This window comes from Gopherus evgoodei, chromosome 5 (assembly GCF_007399415.2).
Source record: "Gopherus evgoodei ecotype Sinaloan lineage chromosome 5, rGopEvg1_v1.p, whole genome shotgun sequence".
NCBI classification, from domain to species: domain Eukaryota; kingdom Metazoa; phylum Chordata; order Testudines; family Testudinidae; genus Gopherus; species Gopherus evgoodei.
Window position 1 is genome coordinate 19,674,715 of NC_044326.1, and position 22,493 is coordinate 19,697,207.

A 22,493-nucleotide genomic window follows, 5' to 3' on the forward strand; every position below is an offset into this window, starting at 1 on the left:
AAGCAAAGTAAGGTGATAAATATAAAACTTTGATGAAACCCCTCCTGAGGTAATTATGGTAATTTGAACATGAGCTGCTTCTATGGAAACATTCTCTCAAAAACTTTTGCAAGCCTTCTTTTAAAGAGATGCCAGAAAGGAGAGCACACAGTACATTACTCTTTTTTCCCTATGTCTCTAGATTCAGCTCACTTACTATGGGTGCTTGGTACACTGATGGTATACTGCTTTTCAGTGTCATTTTAACCTGATTAATGGACAGTAGTTTTCACCAAGATAGCAACTCTTTTTTTGCAAGTCTTAGTGGTCTTATTGATTTTAGGAACAGTAAGCAATTCCAGCAAAAAAGCTAGTCAATACATTCTCTTTAGCATTCCTCCTGTTTTTAATTTGGCAGAGGTGTAAATGAAGTTTTATTCCTATCCATTCTATTTGTTCTCACATTGCACTGAGGACTTTCATTCACCTCACTTGACCTTGCCAAAAACTGTATGCTTAGAAATGGAAGTTCTTGCCACTGAGCATGGAGAACTTGGACTGGGTTGGTCTAGGACTGATGATTTGGTTTCGTTTATCTGAGACCAGAAATGGAGAGAGTAATGGCAGCAAGCGACCCAGTGAGGGTGTAACAGCGGATCTACAACCCCCCAAGGTTCAATGCTACTGACTCTGCTAAGGCTCTGGGTCAGAACTCATTGGAGTGGGCAGGCCAGGGTTCACCTACTACTATGCTCCCCCAGCTCAGTGGATGCTAACAACCAGGCCATCCACCCCAACGAGGACCCTACTACAATGATCTAATTCAGATGTCTCAAACTCAATTTACCTTAGGGCCAGTGCTAGTCCTCAAATCCTCCCAGAGGGCCAATAATGTCACTCATACTGCCCAGAACCTGCCCCCCAAAACCCCACCCTCCCAAAAACTCCATCCCCCAACTGCCCAAAGCTGTGGGAGGGAGTTTGGGTGGGTGAGGTGGTCTGGGATAGGGGTGCAGGCTCTGGGAGGGAGTTTGGGTGCAGGCTCTGGGCTGGGGTAGGGGTGCAGGAGGGGTACATGCTCTGGGAGGGAGTTTGGGGCAGGAGGGGGTGTAGGCTCTGGGAGAAGGCTGGGGGGGTTGGCACTTACCTGAGACTTCAGGCAGGGCGGGCCGAGGGGGGGCACTATGCGCTGCTGCCCCCAGGCACCACCCTCACTGCCTCCCATTGGCTGCAGGGGTGCTTGGGGCAGCGGCAGCGCATGGAGGCACAGCCCCACCCTGCCCCAAGGCCGCAGGAAGGGGCTGGCAGCCACTGGAGTGAGCAGGCAGACGCCGCTCAGCTTCGCTACAGTGCCAGGGCCCCTGGAGGAGGAGTGCCCAGAGACAGCAGGTGGGGCTAACGGAGAGAGGCCGCCCCAAAACTGCTGGAGCTCCGCGGCACACTGGGGAAGTTCACAGGCTTAAGATGGTCTGCGGGATGGGAGTTTGAGATGCCTAATCTAATTGATCTTTGCTGTGTCTCAGTTTTTTGCCACAGGATCTCACTTACAAAAAAGACCATAGTTTCAGTAAGTAATATTCCGATTCACTTTTTAAATAAAAACATGTTATATACAAAGCAGATTATGTTAGTAAACCCATAGAAAGACTCTGGTTCTTAATACAGTTTACAGCTGAAACGCCTTGCTTTGTGCAGTAGAAGTAAGGAAACCTTAGTTGTCCCTTCTTATCTTCAAGGCTCTTTGCACTAAACAGATCATATTCTCTCCAAAACTTAAGATCTAATTGAAAAGCCAATCATTTTTCCCCATCTACATAAGTGACTGATGGGAAGCTACTCCTGTCATGTAATTTGAAATTTAGGTAATTTTAAACACTGAATACCATTAAAAACAGCAACATTTACAAAAGAAGTTGCTATATGGTAGCATCTGAAATCCTGCAATATCTCAGATTCCAGATTTTGGTAACCACTGGTAAATTCTGACCATGGTATACAATATTTCATATGTGAAAAGTATCTAAACTTTATTTATACATATTTACAAATCGTTAATTCAAGAGCAGTTGTTTGTAGATTTTGTTTATGCACAATTCTTTGAGAGCAAATGTGAAATAACTTTAGTTTAAGTAGGAATTCCATTTATCAAAGCATGTTTCTTAAGGATTTAGTTATAATTCCAAAAACTAGGCAATAAATCTGTGTAAATAAAACAATATAAAACATAGCTGAGAACGTGCCCTTCTGGTTACCTGACAAGAACGGAATTGGTTGACTAGCAATGTGCATCTTTGTGGGTCTTTTCTTCCATCCAAACAGTCTAGTTCAGCTGCTACTTGATTTAGTTCTTCATCTGCATAGAAGAACTGGGCAAGGAGCTGTGGGTCAGTCCTCTGCAATGAAGAGATACATAAAATATTACACATATCTATCCCTTATTTGTCTGTCTTTACAGGAAAGACCCTTTGGTTAATTATTTACATTTAAAGGGAAACTAGTGTATGAACTGTTTTAGACCAGAACCTGACCAAAAGCTGTCAGATTCTGACTGGGGGGGGGGGGCGAGTGTTCTTGTTAGACATAGAATTATGGGTAGTTTTTAAATTTTGACCCTCCAGCACAAATAATTTTTTAAAAAATAAACTAACTATTATTGCAGGACAAAGACTTATTACAACAAGCACTATCTCCAGAGTAGTATTGGCATGCTCAGTGATACTGGCAAATAGTTATTTTGGCATAGTAAACAGCTGAATCACTAGTTTTGTTTGTTAAACCAAATCAAAATATGACACATTTCAGCTGTCGTCAAAACAAGCAAAAATTGTTTTCCAAGACAAAAAGGACAGAAGTTAGTGAAGAAATCCTAACCTTGTAATAAAGAATTATGCAACTGACTCTTCTGACTTTCCCCTCTTCAATGTTTCCATGAGTCTACAGCCCACATTTCCTATGCTATAACTGCGCTGGGATCACACATGCCACCCCCCACGAGCATTTTATTATTATCTTTTTTAAAAGACCTTATTAATTTCTCCATTTTAATATTAGCAAAATACACATACTGTAAATGTTTACAGCTATATAACCCACAAGAATTACTTAACATAAATACCCTTTAGCAAAGATCAACGTGCATCCACTATATTTGATAAGATCATCAAGTAACACTACTGCAACTGTTTATTGCACTCAATGACCTACCAAGTTAAGATGTAGTGACTTTAGTAAATGATGCTAAAATCACTTTAGTCAATATTATTTGTCTTAATGCTTCTCAATCACTAATCTAAAGTGGCAATAACAAAAAGCTATCCTGGTAACTGGCACACTGACTCATGCCCTTAAACAACTCATTTGTGCATAAGCTTAATGAGTTTAAAGCTGTCTCTTATATCACTATGAGCTGAAAAGCCTTTTAGAGTAAGATCTCAAACAATGTGAAGCTTGAAACAAGTCAATGCAGTCTTTTGTAAGGGGGCTGAACAAGAACATACTGTACCTTAAATGTTTGGAGAAAATATTTTTTCCCCTTTTCAGCAGAAAGTCACACAGTTACTGTGAAATAAATAGAAAAAATACCTATAAACGTTACCAATTTAGAGCATCTCTGAATTTATTCTCCTTTTAGCTCCTTTGTTGTCACCTACTACTGAAGATGTGAAGTACGGTAACCAAGTATAAGTTGTCAAACATTTACAGGCTTTTACAGTAGTTTTCCGTATGCTTGTATTAGGGAAGAGAATGAAGCTTAGGGAAGTAATTAAGAGAGATATAGAATTTAAACTTAAAGCACAATGAGTTCGGTCAGAGGGGAAAATATGTCTAAGCTGCTGCCTGCTACAACTTGTTTTGCTAAAAATCTCTATATTTGCCCAATAAGTTCCAAACTGCAGCCCAGATCTCAATAACAGAACTCTAGCGCCTTGGGGTCCACATTCCACCAACACCCACAGACCTGTAGCCCACACCAGTCTCCTCAAACCATCAGACTTTTGCCACTAAAACTCTGGATGCTCCACTGTTGTCAGCTGGCTGCCTGATCTAAACTTTCTTCCACCTCTCTCCAGCTACCAAACCACTCCTACTGCCAACCTCCACAACAAACTCCTCTCCATTGTTTTCTCCTTCACACTCTCACCCTTTCCATTCCTTCATCTTCCACCTATCTCTCTGTTCCTCTCTTCCATCCCCACAATCTCTTTGCTATTGTTCCCTTCTCCTTTGTTCACCCCACAGTACTGCCTCCCTGCAAAAAAGGACAAGCAGAACCTCCAAAGCAAATTCATCCTTATTTTTGTTACACTTTCCTCTTATCTTCCCCCCATTACTCCCTGCCATAACCCATCTACTCAGACTGTAAACTCCACAGGCCAGAGACCTGTCTTTCTGATATGTTTTGAAAGGTATCTGGTACAATTCTGGGTGCATTCCGTAAGAATTATTGCTCACCCTCTTGCTGGCAGTTTTAGTAAAAAATGCCAGGTACTGAAGGGCAGATTCCATGGTCCCAAAACTCCATGGATGGGCAGCTGCTCCCAAATCAAGAATAGAAATGCAGCTGAAATGCCACACCATTCTCAGCACAAAGCCTGATTGCTTTACCTTTGTGAGCAAGTGGTGAATTTGACTCTTAGGTTGACCCACAGTTTTCCTTTCAGTCCTATAAGGACTGGTAGTTAAGTCCCAGAGGCAAAGTTTTAGTGAGACACGTCTGTGTCCTATAGCTTACTGCTTTCTAAATTATTTCAGCCTGTTGAATATTAGTTTTAAACAGATTTTGATATTTCTTTGAAAGTAATTAGATGCAGGAATCAAAGTGTTAAATCCCGATACAGCAAGGAAGGCATGATTTTTAAATGACTTTAGCGAAACTACCCTGCAGAAGCAAATATAGAAGTTAAATAATTATGGTCATAAGCAAAAATAGGAAGCTGAGTTTTGAGCTCTCACATGACTGATCTTTCAAATTGGAGGATAAGAAGCTTTAATTGGAGTTCTCTCTGCTGTGTTGTGTTCTGTTGCCGATTAGTGGTATAATCTTTGATTAATTATGTCCATCAGATGTGGTCTGTAGCAAGATGAAGCTGCATGAAACTCTAAATCTCCCAGCAGGGGTCATGTGAAGTGAATAACCACAACTTTCTGAATTCAATTTACACTTGATTAGCAGCAGTAAAGAGAAAGACAATATCAAGTCTCAGTACTAATTTTCTTTTTCCAACTATGCAAAATATGGTTCAAATGATTCAGTCTGAATTTACTTATTAATTTTTCCATGATTGGTATGAAATCTTATTGCAAATGTTTAAATCAACCCTTTTGATGCCTAATGAGAAATCTGGTTTAGAAGCACTTGCATGCCAAAGAGGAAATATATAATGTGAGACCCATAGTTAAAGGATTTTGGATAAAATGTTGATTTTGGACAGTATTAAAATAGAGTTTGTTTTTTTGGACTACATTCTGAATCAAAGCAGATTTAGAACAACTTGATACACACCAAGAAGATTAACAAGACTTAAATGAGTGACACATTTCTTAAGCCTCAAACTTTATGATGTTATTTCTTTCAATTTTAAAAAGATGTTTAGAATTCATAACCTTATGATACTTAAACCATCATCCTTGTTACTTATATTGGACTAACAATGTGGATGGCCCTGTACAGAGGAGTGTGAAGGGTATCAGGTTGAGAGACGATTAGCCTTTTATAAATAAATACATATTTAAGATTAAATCTGCAATTCTGAAGCTGAGAAGAAAATTATACTTACATAGCTCGGGAAAGAAGAAAAGTGATAAGTCAATTCCCCATACTATCCTGAAAGAAGTTACTGAGACTCTGATCTTGTCAGCTCATAAACATGGAGAAATCCCTGCACAAGGAGCACTGTTCACATCAAAACTGCACTCACTTAACATGAAGCTTAGGTATTCATCCTTCACAAATACTGAACAGTTTGCAAACGTCTGCACATGTGTGCAGTGTGAGGGTCCAAGCATACACTTATGTGTAGGGTGTGTAATGGATACTTGTTTGCCAGAGGGGAAAAAGGACAAAAGGTATAAAAAGCAATCTTATTTCAAACTTTTAACAAATATTATGCAGACCAAAGCAGGGCAAAAGCCAAAAATTAAAAATCTGTCCATGTCTTTTTAAGAACCATTCCAAAGGAAGCAAAATGTGTACTTCTGAAATGTTTGGGATATTCAAATAAATTTGATCTTGCCTCATTTCTTTCAAATACAACAGTTACATTACCATGATATGTCAACGTGCTATCCAAAATCAAACTCGATTATCCTTAAAAAAAAATCTGTGTTGAGTGGGTAAGGGCAAGTATTATATAACCGGAATAATCCATAGGACTTTTTAAAATTGTTTGCCAAATGTTCACCTTTCTTTGTGTTTGATATGTTTGTTTTCTGAAGGTTTGAACAGTTTCACAAAGGACAGGAATTTTTGACTCTACATATAGAATAATCTTGGGAGGTTTGTATGGATGACTCATTCAATCAGATCTTGGAAAGGACAGAGGCAGAAAGCATTCACATTAGGAAGGGCCAGTTTAAAGGTTGCATGTATAACCTTTGCTTTCCTCCCTTATACATGCGCTGTGACACTCGGGGGTTCAGCCCAGACCAGGAAAGGGTTTTATCATCACTTGCCCTGTACCGTGGGTGCCTCTGTGCTGTGCAGCCTTAGTTCTGAGCACTGACAGCAACAGCATGCTCAACACAATAGCCTTCCACACACCTGGTTACGCCTTGCAGGGCTACACCAAAACCCTCCCAGTCCCAACTTCTCCACAAAAATGCCTCTCTGCAATGCTCTGCCCTTCTTACTGGGTCACCCACAAAACCTTAAAGTTTTCTGCTCCTTTACAGAGAGAGTAAGTACTTAGCTGTTTATTAACTTAACTGGGGCTGACAAACCCTCTACTTCAAAGTACTGCAGAAAAAGAAGGGAGAAGAACTCAGGGCTGGAACTGTTGTTGAGGTTCCCCAGCAAAGAGTAACTGGGCAGTGGAAGCCAGAGTGTGGCCAGCATGTTTGTATGCTGCCTGTTGGTGTCAAGGCTCTGAGCGACAGCAGTACAGCATCCTAGGCACTCAGAGTTAAAAAGCAGGTGGTGACTGAACCCCTTATTGGCCTAGGTGAACCGCAAAGCTTCCCACTGGCATAGTTGAACAAGATTGACACACAAGTGAAAAGGCTGGGAACAATCACAGAAAGGTTACAGTTTTATTATTTCAGGTGTGGAAACAGAACAGAGGACATTTAAAATGACAGTGAAACAACAGCAAAGTTAGAGCTGGCTAGTTTAGAAAAGGAGCAAAAAGCATAAAATGAGAGGTTGAGCAAGGACGATGAGCATACCAGAAATGGGAAACCAAACAATGAGTGTGTGTGAATAGTAACAATGGGAAGTGAACCGAATGGGCAAGAAGCAGCACACAAGGGGGCCCTGGAAGCAGAAGCAGCTGCTCACCAATAAGCCATTAAACTGAAAGAAAAGGAAACCTTAGCAGGGGTAGGGGGACTACATAATCTGAGAATGGAGAAAAGGGATGGACAGGTTCCACAGCCCACGGGTACTTTCTCTCCCTAAGGAACACCAAGCTCGGATAAGCTGTGTTCTGTGTACAGAGAAACAGACTAATTCCTTACCACTTTTGAGACACTCTGCAAAGTACATAAAGTACCAGAGGATAAGGAAGTCCCAACTTAGTTTACTAAGCTCTTGGGTAAAGCATTACATATATTTAATGAAATGCCAATTGAACAAGCTTTGAAATATGAGTTTAAAAAGGTACTGCAAAATTTTCAAATTACTCCTGAAGTGTACAGAGTGAGATCTCAGAATTAATGACAAGATGAGTCATAGGGAATGTGTGATTGGATGAGAAATGGGTCAAGGGAAAGGGGGTAGAGAATTATAACCAATTGTTTGACCTTTTCGCATAGGAACAGTTCCTGCACCATATGTTCTGAATAGATTGGACAAGGTATTTGGGAGAAGCCTCTGAATTCTTTCCAAAAAGCAGCTGATGCCTGTGTGAAGCTAAAGCATTTGGTGAGCACAAACTGCAAAGGGAGGAGCAGAACCCCGGTTTATCCCTGGGAAAAAGGAGCATAATTGGGAATCTGTGGTTCAGGGGAACTGTAAATGGATGTCTGGAGTAGCCAGCGGCTAAACCTACTGCCCCCCAAACCTGAAGCAAATACTCACCAGCAAGTACACACCACACAACAAAAACACCAACCCAGGAACCAAACCCTGCAACAAACCCCACTGCCAACTCTGTCCGCATATCCATTCAAGGGACACCATCATAGGATCTAACCACATTAGCCACATCATCAGGGGCTCATTCACCTGCACATCTACCAATGTGATATGTGTCATCATATGCCAGCAATGCCCCTCTGCCATGTACATTGGCCAAACCGGACAGGCTCTATGCAAAAGAATAAATGGACACAAATCTGAGATCAGGAATCATAACATTCAAAAATCAGTAGGAGAACAGACCTAAAAGTGGCAACTCTTCAACAAAAAAACTTCAAAAACAGACTCCAACGTGAAGCTGCAGAACTGGAATTAATTTGCAAACTGGATACCATCAGACTAGTCCTGAATGAAGACTGGGAGTGGTTGGATCATTACAAAACCTAAACCTAATTTCTCCAATACTAGCCCACGAAAGCTTATGCCCAAATAAATTTGTTAGTCTATAAGGTGCCACAAGGACTCCTCATTGTTTCTACTGATACAGACTAACACGGCTACCACTCTGAAACAAGTAAGGGAGAATCCACCAGTTCCCTTGTAAGTTTGTTCCAATGACTTATCACCCTCACTTGGAAAAAATTGTCCCTAAATTTCTAATAGAATTTGAATTTGTCTGACTTCAACTTCCAGTCATTGGTTCTTGTTATCTCTGCTAGATTGAAGAGTCCATTAGTACACAGTATTTTCACCTCATGAAGGTTCTGTAATCAAGTCACCACTTACATCTTTTATCTGATAAACTAAACAGATTGAGCTCTAAGTCCCTCGCTGTACGACATGTTTCCAGCCCTCAAATAATTTTTGTGGCTCTTTTCTGCACTCACTTCAATTTTTCAACATCATTTTTAAAATGTTGACATCAGAACTAGGCATAATACTCCACTGCCAGCCTCACCAGTGCACCTACCTCCCTACTCCTACTTACTACTCTCCTGTTTATACATCCAAGGATAGCCCTTTTGCTGCAGCATCACACTGGGAAGCTCATGTTCAGGTGTTTGTCCATTAAGACCCCTAGATTCTTTCCCAGATACATGTCCCCTTTGTGTAGCTATGGTCTAGGTGTATAACTTTGCATTTGGCTCATTAACATATATTTTGCTTTAATAGGCCCAGTTCACCAAGCAATCCAGGTTGTTCTGATTACCCTGACCTCATCATTATTTACCACTCTTCCAATCCTTGTGTCATCAGCAAATTTTATCAGGAGTGACTTTATATTTAGGATAGAGTATTTATGAACATGATCACATACTATTATTTTGCAGAATCCCTGCACAGATTGTACACATTAAAGGTCACTAACAAACAAACTTACTCTAGTTGGTTACATACACTTAAACAAATACTTTGCGCTAGGCCATACATATTTCACCCAAAATATGCCTCCAAAATATGCAGTAAATTGGAAGCTATTACCTGGAGAATATATTACAGTATTTTGACTTTTAGCTGTTACAGTATTTAAATTAACTATATTACAGCTCTTCTCATGCATGTCTGCTTTGTAATAGATAAGACATTTAATTTGCAAGCTCCTGACTGCTTTTACTTTTCACTCTGTAAAAGACCATCCATTGTATTTTTTTATTAAACATCACCTTCATCTTTTATTCTCACTAAGCCATTGACCAGTTCAGCGGAAGACTGAGAAATAATTTCTGAACCTCTCATCTTCTCATGGCTACAGTTGTGCTTACCAAACAGGTTCAGTCAGTGATCATTGACTAGGATTTGATTAGTCTGACTTAACTTACAATACGTTTTTGATCTGAGTTACAGTTTTGAGTTGGGTTATATTTAAGATCTTTTTCTTTGTGGCTTTCTCTTAAGGGGAACTGTGAGATGAAGAATCATTCATTTTAAAGCTGTATGGTTAAAACTCATGAGGAGTCACATTATAGACCAGTAAGACCATATGTTACATGCTATAAGCTAAAAAGATCCTATTGTAACATCTTGGAAACAATTGACCTTTATTAGTAAAATATTGAGGTGTTTCTTCAAAAGGATAATATTTAGTCACCTGCTTTGGCTTTCATGGCATGGTCCCTCTAAGCATAAGACAGAAGTGAATAGCTATAGAACTGAAGCTGGGAACTAAAAATCAGGGTGACAATTGACCAGATATCAGAGTTACTGCTTAGCCACTCAGAATTTCTGAAATTCAGATTTAAGACTTGTTTGAAAATAGCACTTCCAGAAATAGCGACTCTCCCTGTTGGAGATTTTCCTCTTTGTAAAGCAAGAGGCTAAAAAGCAAAACTGCGTGAAGCCTTTAAATCAATTAAATAATGAGAAATTTGATCACCGAATTACAAAGGCAGGTTCTTCCGGTGCTTAAATTTTTAGGTGTGTAATAATGATGAGTGAAAGCATATAGTATCAGGTAAATTATGAAATTATCCTGAATATAAAAAAAAATACTTAAGAAAACTACTCTACTACTACTAGGTAAACATTTATTTTTACTTTGCTGTGGAACAGAAAGCTCATATGCATTCTTCCTCCCCCACTACCACCACAGGAGAATATAATCTTTTTATAACTAAAGCTGTTTATTTATTAGAATCAAACCACAAATAAAAAGCCTAATTAGCTAAGTAAGGCACTGAAGACATTTTATTGCAGCTATGTAGATGGACCTCATACAGTGTGTTTCACTGTGAAGAAACTCAAAACAGAAAGAAAAGCATCTAAAGGCATTGCAAATCATATTCATAATCAATCTCTTAAATATTTGCAATTTTTATGTGGAACCTGCACATACATTAGCAGTTAAATGTGTTATATCCAGGTTGTCACAGCCACCTTAGTTTTAGAGGTCTCATTTCCACCATTCTCCGCAATGCATAAAGTACTTAATTTATCTTACTTTGATTTCTACATCTTCATTTACCCAGTGTAAACATGAATGTGTTATCAATGTGACTGGCAGCAGCCTCCACTGAAAGGTAAATAATTTCAGTACCAACCAGGATCTGTTTCCCTTGGTAACCTTTCCCCAAAGACTTTGTTCTGCCTTGGCAAGAGATAGTTAAATCAAAAATGCTCAGATTTTTCTGCAGAAAATGTCATTTTTAAATTGTTTTTTCTCTTTGCCTTCTCAACTGGAATAAAAGCAAAGGAAAATGGAAATATCATGAATGAGCCACAGAAAAGACCAGAACAAAGCATCCAAAGTGGGATCTGAATCCTGGGTGTTGATAGAATTATATGGAGTTGCTGTCTGTCAGTCATGCAGAGAAGGACAATATTAATCATTTCTGTTTTGCTGAAGGCTGCAGAACAACAGACAATCCTAAAATCTGACCAGAAATGATCCACTGAGCCAGTATTAAGGGCTCAAGATATCAGTTCCTCATTTGTGTTTTCCTAATGTTCTGAGCATTTATCCCTTTGCTATACATTTAAGAAATCCAGCAGTCTACATAAGCCAATATGATGTTTTTCTGTATGATGTGTTCCAAAGGTATTGTTTTATGGGTTCAGCTGATGGTAGACCTGAATTCCTGTTTTGGCCTCCAGAGGGAATGGTGCAAGCCTCCATGCACTATAAAACATGCATTTTAAGTGGTACTTTGTCAAACATCTACACTACGCATTTTTACCTAGACCCGCCACCTGTTGCTACCATTCGTTCTGCTCCACCAGTGTTAGTAATGGTGGGAACACTAACATAGACAAAGTGTGGGTGGCTCTCGCTGTTCTAAGTGTCATATCACACAGATCTTTTCTGAGCAAGGTTGGATATGGTGTTTAAAATGCCAGCTGTCACCTGGAAATTTGTCTACACTAGCACTCCTACTACCACTTCCACTGATGGAGACGTACCACTTGAAGCCAAGAAGAATTTTTTAAGAGAAAAGGACTTGCAGACACAGCCCAAGAGTGTCTTCCTTTGCTAGTTCCTGTGTAAGAAGTGGTAGAACTGCTTCAAGTACTATATAATGGTCCAGCTGCTCAGCAATCTAAATACTGTAATTGGTATCTTCTTCTGATGGTCTCACAATCTTGGGTTACGGGACAAGAGGCCTTTTCACGTGCCCAGAAGATGACAAGCAACCTCAAACTTCCCATTCCTTAAAATGAACATAGTGACTGCTAGCAAAGTTCAAAATTACAAAATACAAAAAATTACTATACAATACAGGAGTCAGAAGGGGGAATTCACAAAAGAAGGCACATTAATGCAGATCAAAATCTGGAAAGGCTATAGTTGAAGGACTTTATCCTGCCCTCCAGCATTCAGAACAAATGGCCTAATATTTTGGAAAATCAGCTTTTGTACACACGACAGTATGCACTGTCAAAGGCAGAACTGAGCTCTTAGTGCTTTAAAAACATTAATCTATGCAGTTCAGATTTAAAAGGCAGCTACAATATAGCATTTTTATAAACTACATAGCTGTAATAGACATTATGCACTAGCTGCTACTCAAATGAATTTTAATAAGGTATTTAAATGAAAACTAGTATGAAATCTAACTAACACTTGGTAATGAAAATGAAGATATGTATAAAATGCCTGATCTGTAACAAAAGCAGCTCTATGTCTAAAGCCAAATACTTCAACAAAAATAATTTATCCTATTGCCCATATGAAAACTAAGATCCTTATAGTGCTACAAGCTTATCTGTTAGAAGCTTGTTATGCCAGTTACAAATTCTTAGGGAAGCTTGTCTTGTACACTGAATAGTTCCAAGACTTCAAAGTTGTTGTTTTTTCCCCCCCAGAAGAGAACATGTTACTTGTTCAACTGGGCCTGTTCCTCATACTTTTCTGTGTTTTAAACTCATGTAAATATGTGCTACCTCTGCCTTATATATATATACACTTGGCAAGTTCCTTAAAACAGCATTGCAAAATTCAAACACCAAATCTAATACATCAATCAGCAACAATCCTGCGCTGGTAGGTGGATAGGCCCAAATCCTAAAAAGTCTTTTCTATTTATAATTCTATTATAAACCAAGCAACAATAAAGATTTCTTATAACACAAGTGGCATAGACAAGTAGTAATATATTTTTCTTTTAATTTATGTGACATATTAAAATCCAGGAAGCGAAAAGCAACTTTGCCAATGTTCTAATCTTCTTCCTTTCTGTATTTAAGAAAGAGGGAAAGTTTGAGAAGAGTTTCAATTTTGGACACAATAGTGCTTATAATAAAGAATGCTGCTTTGCTGGCTTACTGTAGCTGTTGATCTTGGCAAATTTGAAAAGTGATTCATACTCCAAACTATGACTCTGCAGATTTCAGGTCCACTGTTTTTGTGAAGGTCAATAAAGTCATCCTAATGGCCCTTAGTAACATGATCTGGGTTCAAGCCTATTTTCATTAGAAGTGCACAATCAAGTGCAAGCTGGAGTAGCAGTGGTTGTGTTCCTTATCTTGGGTCTACCATTTGTAGTTGGAAATGGAGGTACATAAAATTAAGAGCTATGAGGGACAGAGAAATTGAGCAGCCAATCATCGACACTAGAAACATCACTTGATATACCGCACCATCTTTACCCTGGGTTGGCCATTAATAATCTAAACAAGTCAATAAAATAAAGCCTGCAAACCTATTCTGCTGATCAGGACCGATGCAAAACATGAAATAATGGGTGAAAGCCAGGCTCTCTTAGAGTCAATTGCATTGACTTCAGTTGCTCCAGGATTTTCCCCAATGACTTCATATCAGATAGAAATTTTCAAACAGACAAAATATTTTAAACAAAACAATCATCTATATGCAAATTGGAACTATATGCACTGGGCTAGGAACATTGATTTAAATAAATGTACACCTCTACCTCGATATAACGTGACCCGATATAACATGAATTCGAATATAACCTGGTGAAGCAGTGCTCTGGGGGTGTAGAGCTGCACACTCCAGTGGATCAAAGCAAGTTCGATATAATACGGTTTCACCTATAACGCTGCAAGATTTTTTGGCTCCCAAGGACAGCGTTATATCAAGGTAGAGGTTTATCTACACTTGCTGCAATGGAAACTAAAAGAAACTAATGAACTATAGATTTATTCAATACCTACCAAAAAGTCAAAATAAAAGAGCGATAATATATAATCTGATGGAAGCATACCTTATTATCAAATGATAAAGCTCCAAAACCATACTTTAAAAGATTCCTCTGCCCATCCCCCTACCTATCCTCAATATCTACTTAACAACCATGATGTATTCTCTTACCCCATTCCTGTCTTGTAACAGGACACTGATCCTCTGGGTATATGTGCAGCCTGACATATCTATTACAGGCTCTGGCCTTTAAAACCTGGAATTCTCAAAGAGATAATCTGGAAGAACAGAGAGAAACTCCAATCGCAGGGCCCAAGAATGAGAGCAAGATTGTGAACAGCAGAAACAGGATAATAAGGTTTCCTGTCTCACAGAGAAGGGACTAGCAAACAGCTGTAGAGCATGCAAAAGCTGCTGGGGAAAGCACTCCAGCTGTGCAAGGAGAGAGCTCCCCCTGCAGAAAAGGGGGGAATTTTACCTGTATGTAGCAGGGAGGAGCAGGAAATGGCTGGGCTAATTTTGGGGTTGGGGGACAGCAGTGCCATTCTAATTGGTGAGAAGAGAGTGAGGGTGGTATTTACACTCTATACAGCCCTGGACAAACCTATTCTTTAGAGCTGTCAGATGCCACCATGGGAATATTAAAGCCCAACTATTGTATAAAAATTAATAAAGAGAGGAATGAGGATTTGGGAGCATGTGATGGCTTCTAAATAAATTGAACAGAATGTCTTTTTGGAGGGAGGAATGGATAGTCGAGGCAGATTTAAAGATTCACTCAGATGCATGAGGTGGAATAGTCTTGGAATTTTTTACCAAGGCATGTGGTATTGCAGAAATGGCTCTCTGACTGGATAAAAAAAGGGCTAGTAAAGGATATCACAGTCCTGAAATTATTTCCCATTGTAGTGGCAGTGACTGTTTGGAGAACAGATTTTACAAACAAAAGTGCATGTTTTGGAATGACAACATGGCAGTGGTCCATGTCCTCCAGATCGTCCAGAATTATGGAGGTGAGTAAGGGCATTTGCACTTCAGTGTTTAAACTTTAACCATATGTTTGTTTGCAAAACATGTGCCTGGGGTTGATAATGGCAGAGCCAATGCATTGTCTTGCACTTCCAGGTGGACAGATTTCAGGACCTGGCACCAGGACCCAACATGGAATCTAAACAGAGGCTGGAAGTACTCTGGGGGAGGATGGCTCTTAGAGTTGTACAAAGATCAGTAGCACTGAAAATATTTAAGGCTTATGACAGGATTTTTTAAGATTTTGTGCAAATTTCAGGGGAGGGAGAGCCTGCCTATGATATGGCTATTTCCAGATAACCAGATACTTTAGTACATGCTATTGCTGGCAACCTGTGGGCTTGCATCATTTACCACCTCCAGCCACCTATCAGTCTTTACATTTACCACGAGGACTGGGGGCTATCCCAGATGCTTGCAGTGGATACTTTAGTTAGTTCAGAGGTTTTTAGTGACATGGTCTCAACACATGCCCTAGAGAGGATCCCCAACATTGTTCAGACGCTTAGGGATCTGGGGCAAGTTCTTAAACAAAATATGCAGAAGTGGACAGGAAGTGGCCTTGTTCAAGGCTGCATTTCTGGAAGCATTTTTTAAGCTTTTAGAGTCAGTGAACTAGTGCCTGGGTTGGTGAGGGATATGTTGGGAAAGGCTTTGGAGTGGAGGGATTTACAGCAGAAGGCACAATTGGTCATCTTGACCCAATCAGGAGGGACAGGGTGAGTCCATAATGCTATTGGTGATGGAATGAGGAATTATATAGTGATGAGAGCTGGTCAGGGGGTGGAAGGCCCTTAACATACCAGTCTGTTACAGTTTTAAGAAAGGGGCTTATAAAAGTTATGGCTACAGGCACATGAATTTAGTTCCCACTCACTCCAGATTGGAGCTGCAACAGTGCTGCCCAAATAAGACTAGGGGCCAGTGTGATTCAGGCAATTGGATAATAGCATTCAAATTCACACAAGACATACATGAGACCCCAGATGGGAAAATTAGCTGATTCTCTGTTTCAAATTTCAAAATCATGCGCATGGTCCAGGCAAGCAGTGGTGTGGCTCTGTGAGCAACAATATTCTACACTGGACATGTAGGCACCAAGTCGTCTGGAGGTTCACAGCTGGATCTAGGTGGTAAGGCAATCTTGAGCCAGCATGGAAACAAGGGTATGCTATGGGACCAGCTGATGGCCCTTATACGCTCTTTGGCAGCTCAGAAGCAGGCATTAGATGTGATTATTGTTCACCTCAATGAAAACTATCTGGGAAGGTGTAAGAGGATCAATATGATAAACAGGCAGATCTGAGGGAAGATCCAGGATTTTTCCCAGGGGCAATGATTATTTAATCTGAAACACTGCACTGCAGGGAGCAGTGAAACTTCCACAGGTGGATAAGGTTAGGAGGTATGTAAATAGGTAGATGGCTAAACATATACATAACCAAGGGGGTTTGGTCATTTCAGATCTGGACATATCTTACTGGGCACCTCAGGGAGGATGGGATACATCTATCCAAATAGGGGGTGGATATACTTTTTTCTGATATTAAGGAAAGAATCAGTGAATACATGGAAGCACAACAGGCATGTGGGGGACGCAGCCAAGCATAATTGCTGCTGCCTACTTGTGGAAGATGTCCAGTGCAGGAACTTGTTATAGAAGAGATATGGTTATTGGATACAATGGCAAAAAAACCCCAAAAAGCAATACCTACTTTTAGTAACTGTTGTTCTTCAAGATGTGTTACTCATGTCCATTCCATTCTAGGTGTGCACACACCAATGTGCACGATCGTCAGAGATTTTTGCATTAGTGGTATCCATAGGGTCGGCAGTGGCACCCCCCTTGAGTGCTGCACTCATGCGCTGGTATATCAGGTGCCATTAAGCCTACGCCCTCTCAGTTCCTTCTTGCCAGCAATTGCGACAAAGGAGCAGGAGGGCAGGTAATGGAATGGACATGAGCAACACATACTGAAGAACAGTTAAGACAGGTAACTTTTTTCTTCGAGTGCTTGCTCATGTCGATTCCATTCCAGGTAACTCACAAGTACCACCAATGGAAGTGGGCTCGGAGTTCACTGTCTTGCAGCACTGCCCTGACAAACCAGCATCATCCCAGGCCTCCTGGGTAAGCACATAATGGGATGTGAATATGTAGACAGATGACCAGGTAGCAGCTCTACAGATCTCTTGAATTGGCACATGAACCAAGAAGGCCGCTGATGACACTTGTGCTCTAGTTGAATGCACTTTGACATGTCCATCGGGGGAGTTCCCCACTTTCAGAAAATTATACTGGCCACCTCCAGATGGAGTGACCACTCACGGGGAGATGAGAAGGTCCTGCTGAGGCAATCTGCCAGCATATTCCTGGTCCCAGGCAGGTGTGTGGCTACCAGATGAATGGCATGCTGCACACAAAACTCCCAAAGACTGAGAGCTTCTTGACAAAGGGCTGGTGACCTGGCTCTGCCCTGCCTGTTGATGCAATACATCACAGTGGCATTGTCCGTGAGGATCTACACCACCTTGCTGCTCAGCTGGGGCAAGAATACCTGGCAGGCCTGGCAAACTTCTTTTATCTCCCTGACATTGATGTGAAGGATCAAATCATCCCACAGACAGCAGCAGCCTTGAGTGCTGAGCTCACCCAGATGGGCTTCCAGCCCAGGTCTGAAGCATCTGAGACCAGGGTCAACGATGGTGACGGGGTTGAAAAGGGAATGCACTTCAACACCAACCCAGGGTTCAACCACCACTCCAGGGATGACAGGATGTGATCCGGCACCCTGACTACCCAGTTTAGGTCGTGTCTGCTGGTGGTGTAAACTGATGCCAGCCATGCTTGCAGAGGCCAGAGGTGGAGCCATATGTACAGGTGGCCATGTGGCCCAACAAACACAGGCAGTTGTGAGCTGTGTTCTGCGGGTGGTTTTTCACATGGGAGATCAGGTCCAACATGGCCTGAAAGCAAGCCTCCAAAAGGGAAGCTCTGTCTCGCATGGAATTGAGAACCGCCCTGATGAATTCTATTAGTTGAACTAGCCTTAAAATGGATTTTTGCTTGTTTATCAACAAGCCCAGGTCATGGCAGGTGGAACGCAACAGATCGAGGCTCCTTTGTACTTGTTCCCAGGACCTGCCCTTGATGAGCCAATCATTGAGATAAAGGGAAGACCTGGAACCCTTAATGTCTCAGATAGGGGCCATCGACACCATATATTTCACAAAGATCCTTGGAGCCAATGACAGGCCAAAGGACAGTGCCATCAATTCAGGGAGGGGATGATTGAGGCCAGGAAGACCATGCTAAACTTCAACTTCTTGAGAGACTTGTTGAGGAGTCACAGGTCCAAAATGCATCTGAGTCTCACTTTTGCTTTTGGGATTAGGAAATAACGGGAGTAGAATCCTTTCCCTGTCATGTCCTGGAGGACCTCCTCTACCGCTCCCATGCACAGGGAGGTTCTTAACCTCTTGGACGAGCAGTTGCTTGTGAGAAGGGTCCCTGAAGAGGGACAGGAAAGAGGAGGCAGTGGGAGGGAGGGGCGGCCAAAAGTGTCTCAAGGTTACATCTTGCAGTTATCTCCAGCACCCAACGGTCCAAGGTGACTCGTGACCAGGCCAAACAGAAGGGATGAAGGTTGTCAAGAGTGAGGAAGGTTGAGGAAAAAATGGGGTGGATTCTGGGAGGTGACTGGACCCTCAAAACGAGTGCTTCTGGCCCCCGGGGCATTTTGCTGGGCTGGGTTGCACAGGTGAGGAGGAGGAAGGACAACAGCGGCTGAACTAACATCTCTGTCCCTTCTCCTTGAAGGCCCCAAACAAGATTGCCAAGACCTAAGCACTGGGGGCGGCTGGAACTGCTTCCTCGCAGACTGCAGCATATACATGTCCTTCAACTCACGCAGCCTCACATCTATTTGCTCTCAGAAGAGACTGACCCCATCAAATGGGAGGTCTTGGATCGAGGTCTGCATCTCTTAGGAGGGGCCGGTGGTCCGAAGCCAGGAGCTGAGCCCCATAACCACCGCCAATGCTACCACTGAGACAACCGCATTCTATGCCATTTGGAATGAGCACCAAGCTGCCGTAGTGCCGTCCGCAACTAGGGTGCTGAATTCCTGGGCCCATCCCTGCGGGAGGGACTCCTGGAACTTATGGGTGGGAGTCCCATACGTTAAAATTGTACCTCCCTAGGAGGGCCTGATGGTTTGCTACCTGAAATTGCAGGCTGGCAGTTGAATAAATTTTTCTCCCAAACAGGTCCTATCTTTTAGCCTCTATTTTTGGGATTGAGCTAGTATGACCTTGTTTTTCCTGTCTCTGTGGCGCAATGGGTCAGCGCGTTCGGCTGTTAACCGAAAGGATGGTGGTTCAAGCCCACCCAAGGATGGCAGAAAGGCCATACTACTTCCTTGCTTCCCTGAAACCTGCTGGGAGCCTCAAAGGTCTGAAAGGTCATTTCAGCTGCTGTGGGATCCCCAGTGTGTTTGTTTAAGGGGAGGGATAGCTCAGTGGTTTGAGCATTGGCCTGCTAAACCCAGGGTTGTGAGTTCAGTCCTTGAGGGGGCCATTTGAGGAACTGGAGTTAAAATCTGGGGACTGGTCCTGCTTTGAGTAGGGGTTGGACTAGATGATCTCCTGAGGTCCCTTCCAACCCTAATATTCTATGATTCATTGGCCACAGAGACCACCAGTAAGCCCAGAGGAAGGTGGATGAAAAGGTATTCAAACCCTTTGGCCAGCACAAAGTATTTTTTTCAGCCCTTTTTGGAGGTGGGAGGGATGGATGAGGGGTTTGCTAGAGGGTCTTGGCAATCTTGACGACACTGTCATGCACTGGTATTGTGACTCAGGCCAGAGTAGAGGCTGACAGGACATTAAACAATGTGTCTGCCTGCTCAGCCATTTCCTCCACCTCCAGGCCAAACTTCTCGGCATCCAGTGAAGCAGGGCCTGGTGTTCTTTAAAATCGTCTGGTGGGCTGGCCCTCGAGGGTCCCACAACCACCTCATCTGGGGTGGAAGATGACGACGATGACTTTACCACCAGGGAAGGCCCTGGGGCATCTTGCCAGGTGGGGGAGGGAGGCTTAGGGTTGGGTGCAATCTGCTCTGCCTCGACTTCTGACTGTGCCTCAGGCACTGAGCCTGGTGCCATCAGTGCCACCAGCTGTTGCTCTGAGACAGTGGCCGATGAGCTCTGTGAAGTGGGCATCATCATGACCGACACTACGCACACGTTCCAATAAGGCCCCTGCACTGGCCACTGGCTGTGCTACCAAGGTGGTATTGTCAATTTCGGCACTGCCTCGGGTGCCCATTGACGTCGGTGCAGTCTAGGGAAGGGGCTGAACTGTGCTTCTTTGCTGGAGGAATCCCCTTCCGGTGACCACGGTGGGGCCATCAACGCCCGAGTCCGTTTGCTGACATCACCGTTGGAAACCGGTGCCAGGAGCGAGGAGATCAGTGCCGGTATCAGGAGGACTGGTGCTGGTGCCAGGAGGTCCGGAGACGCAACAGGGAGCACTCCCACGAGGTAGGTGACCCAGACCTGTGCCAAGAGGGTGATCAGTGGGAGGATGAATGGTGCCGGTAGTATGGAGACTGGCGTTTCTCTCTAGGCAATCTGCATCAAGATGGCGGGGTCTGCGATTGCAATGCTGGTGACTGAAGCAAGCCTCAGAGGATCTGGGCTGTGATTCTGGTAATCTGTGGCGTGGAGATGGAGAGCGCTGCTTCATCTTGAGGAATTGGTGGTGATCCACTGCCCCCTGAGGGGTCTTAGCAGCTGGCTTGCCTCATGGGTGGTGTGGGCAGAGACCTTTGCTCTCTTGGCGCTGAGGGAGCTTATGAAGGCATTGGTGCCGTTAGGAGCTTAAGTCCCATGCTGCTCCCAGGAGTCAGTGGTGGACTTTTCAAAGGGCTAAGGACCCCGACATGATTCGTGGCTCCAGAGTGGCTGGGCAACCCTAATATGATCTTTTCCCTTACGATCCATGGCCATTTTTGCCTGGTGCCAGGGAGTTGTGCATCCTAGCTTTTTATTTAGGCACTGGCGACGGAGAATGGTGCTAGGCAGAAAAGCAGGGGCGCAATGCGCACCTTGGCCAAAGTACTTGGCAAATCCTAGCAGGACAACATGGAGACTGGATGAAGAGTAGACTCCATGAGGAGAGCCTGTAACTGAATATCCCGCTCCTTCTGCATGCTGGGCCAAAGTTTTTACAAATAGGGAACTCATCTCTCATGTGTAATTCCCCCAAGCACTTGAGATAGCTGCTATAGGGGTCACTCACAGGTATAGGCCTGGTGCAGTCTGTGCAGGGCTTAAATCTGGGACACTGAGGCATGCCTGGCTCGGGCAAAGTCCCTGCTGTGACTCTCACTGCCAACTACACTTAACTACTTAACACTAACTACTATAAACAAGCTATTTACAAGGCCCTAAGGCTCGAAGGAAGACGAATGCGCTAGTCCAGTGGTCCCCAACACGGTGCCTGCGTCCTAGCTGGCAGTGGAGCATCTGCCGAAATGCCGCCAAATTTCTGCAGCATTTCGACGGCGACGCCTCTCGATGACGCCACTTGCTGCCAACAAGTGACGTCATCGAGAGGCATCACCGCCAAAACACCAAAGAAATTTGGCGGCATTTCGGCGGGTGCGCCACTGCCGCCACGGTCCTTCATCCAGAGCCCACCAGACGAAAAGGTTGGGGACCACTGCACTAGTCCTTGCTATGAAAGGAAAGGTGCTCTGACTAACCATCCTGGTCGGTAAGAAGGAACTGGGAGAGTGTAAGGTCAGTGGTGCCTGATATACCAGCACATGAACACGGCACTCAAAGGGGCACCACTGCTGACCCTGCAGATACCGCTAAGGCAAAAAATCTCTGTCACAAACTCGCAGCCTTACTAGTCAGTCATCAGCAAGAGGGAGGTTTTGCATGCAGAGATGTCAATAATTAGACACCACTGGCAAGCACCACTTGGAAAAGGATGTATGGGAAAGCATCCCTTAATGGAGCTGAGAAAGGGAGAGTTCAGGACTCCTACAGCTTTCGCAGCGGGGAGCCAACCTCCTCCTTTTCTAGTCCCCAGCACTCTTATGAGAGGAGGGTGGTAGATGCTGTGATAAGGTTAGGGAT

The 22,493-nt window shown here is 42.9% G+C and overlaps 1 protein-coding gene, 1 long non-coding RNA gene and 1 other non-coding gene across 13 annotated transcripts in view; 2 read left to right on the forward strand and 1 right to left on the reverse strand.

Annotated features, from left to right (window-relative positions):
• The window catches only part of ZFYVE28 (zinc finger FYVE-type containing 28), a 291,376-nt gene that overhangs the window by 134,123 nt on the left and 134,760 nt on the right, over nt 1–22,493 (reverse strand). For 9 of the 10 annotated variants that reach the window (XR_004000571.1, XR_004000572.1, XM_030563865.1 and 6 more), the window contains exon 2: nt 2,232–2,372. The exons of the other annotated variant lie outside the window; for it this stretch is intronic. Coding sequence is in view for 7 of the 9 variants with exons in the window: in XM_030563865.1 (XP_030419725.1) it covers nt 2,232–2,372 (141 nt within the window). In the remaining 2 variants the exon portion in view is untranslated. The remainder of the gene's footprint in view (nt 1–2,231; nt 2,373–22,493) is intronic. 10 annotated transcript variants of the gene reach the window in all.
• Nucleotides 14,600–19,612, forward strand: LOC115652174. 2 transcript variants are annotated; one of them, XR_004000573.1, is made up of 3 exons: nt 14,600–14,670; nt 15,222–15,325; nt 19,162–19,612. It is a non-coding gene; the product is annotated as an uncharacterized LOC115652174 (long non-coding RNA). The 2 variants fall into 2 exon arrangements; XR_004000574.1 differs by lacking the exon at nt 19,162–19,612 and adding an exon at nt 17,381–17,462.
• On the forward strand, nt 19,667–19,740 carry TRNAN-GUU. Its single transcript has one exon. It is a non-coding gene; the product is annotated as a tRNA-Asn (tRNA).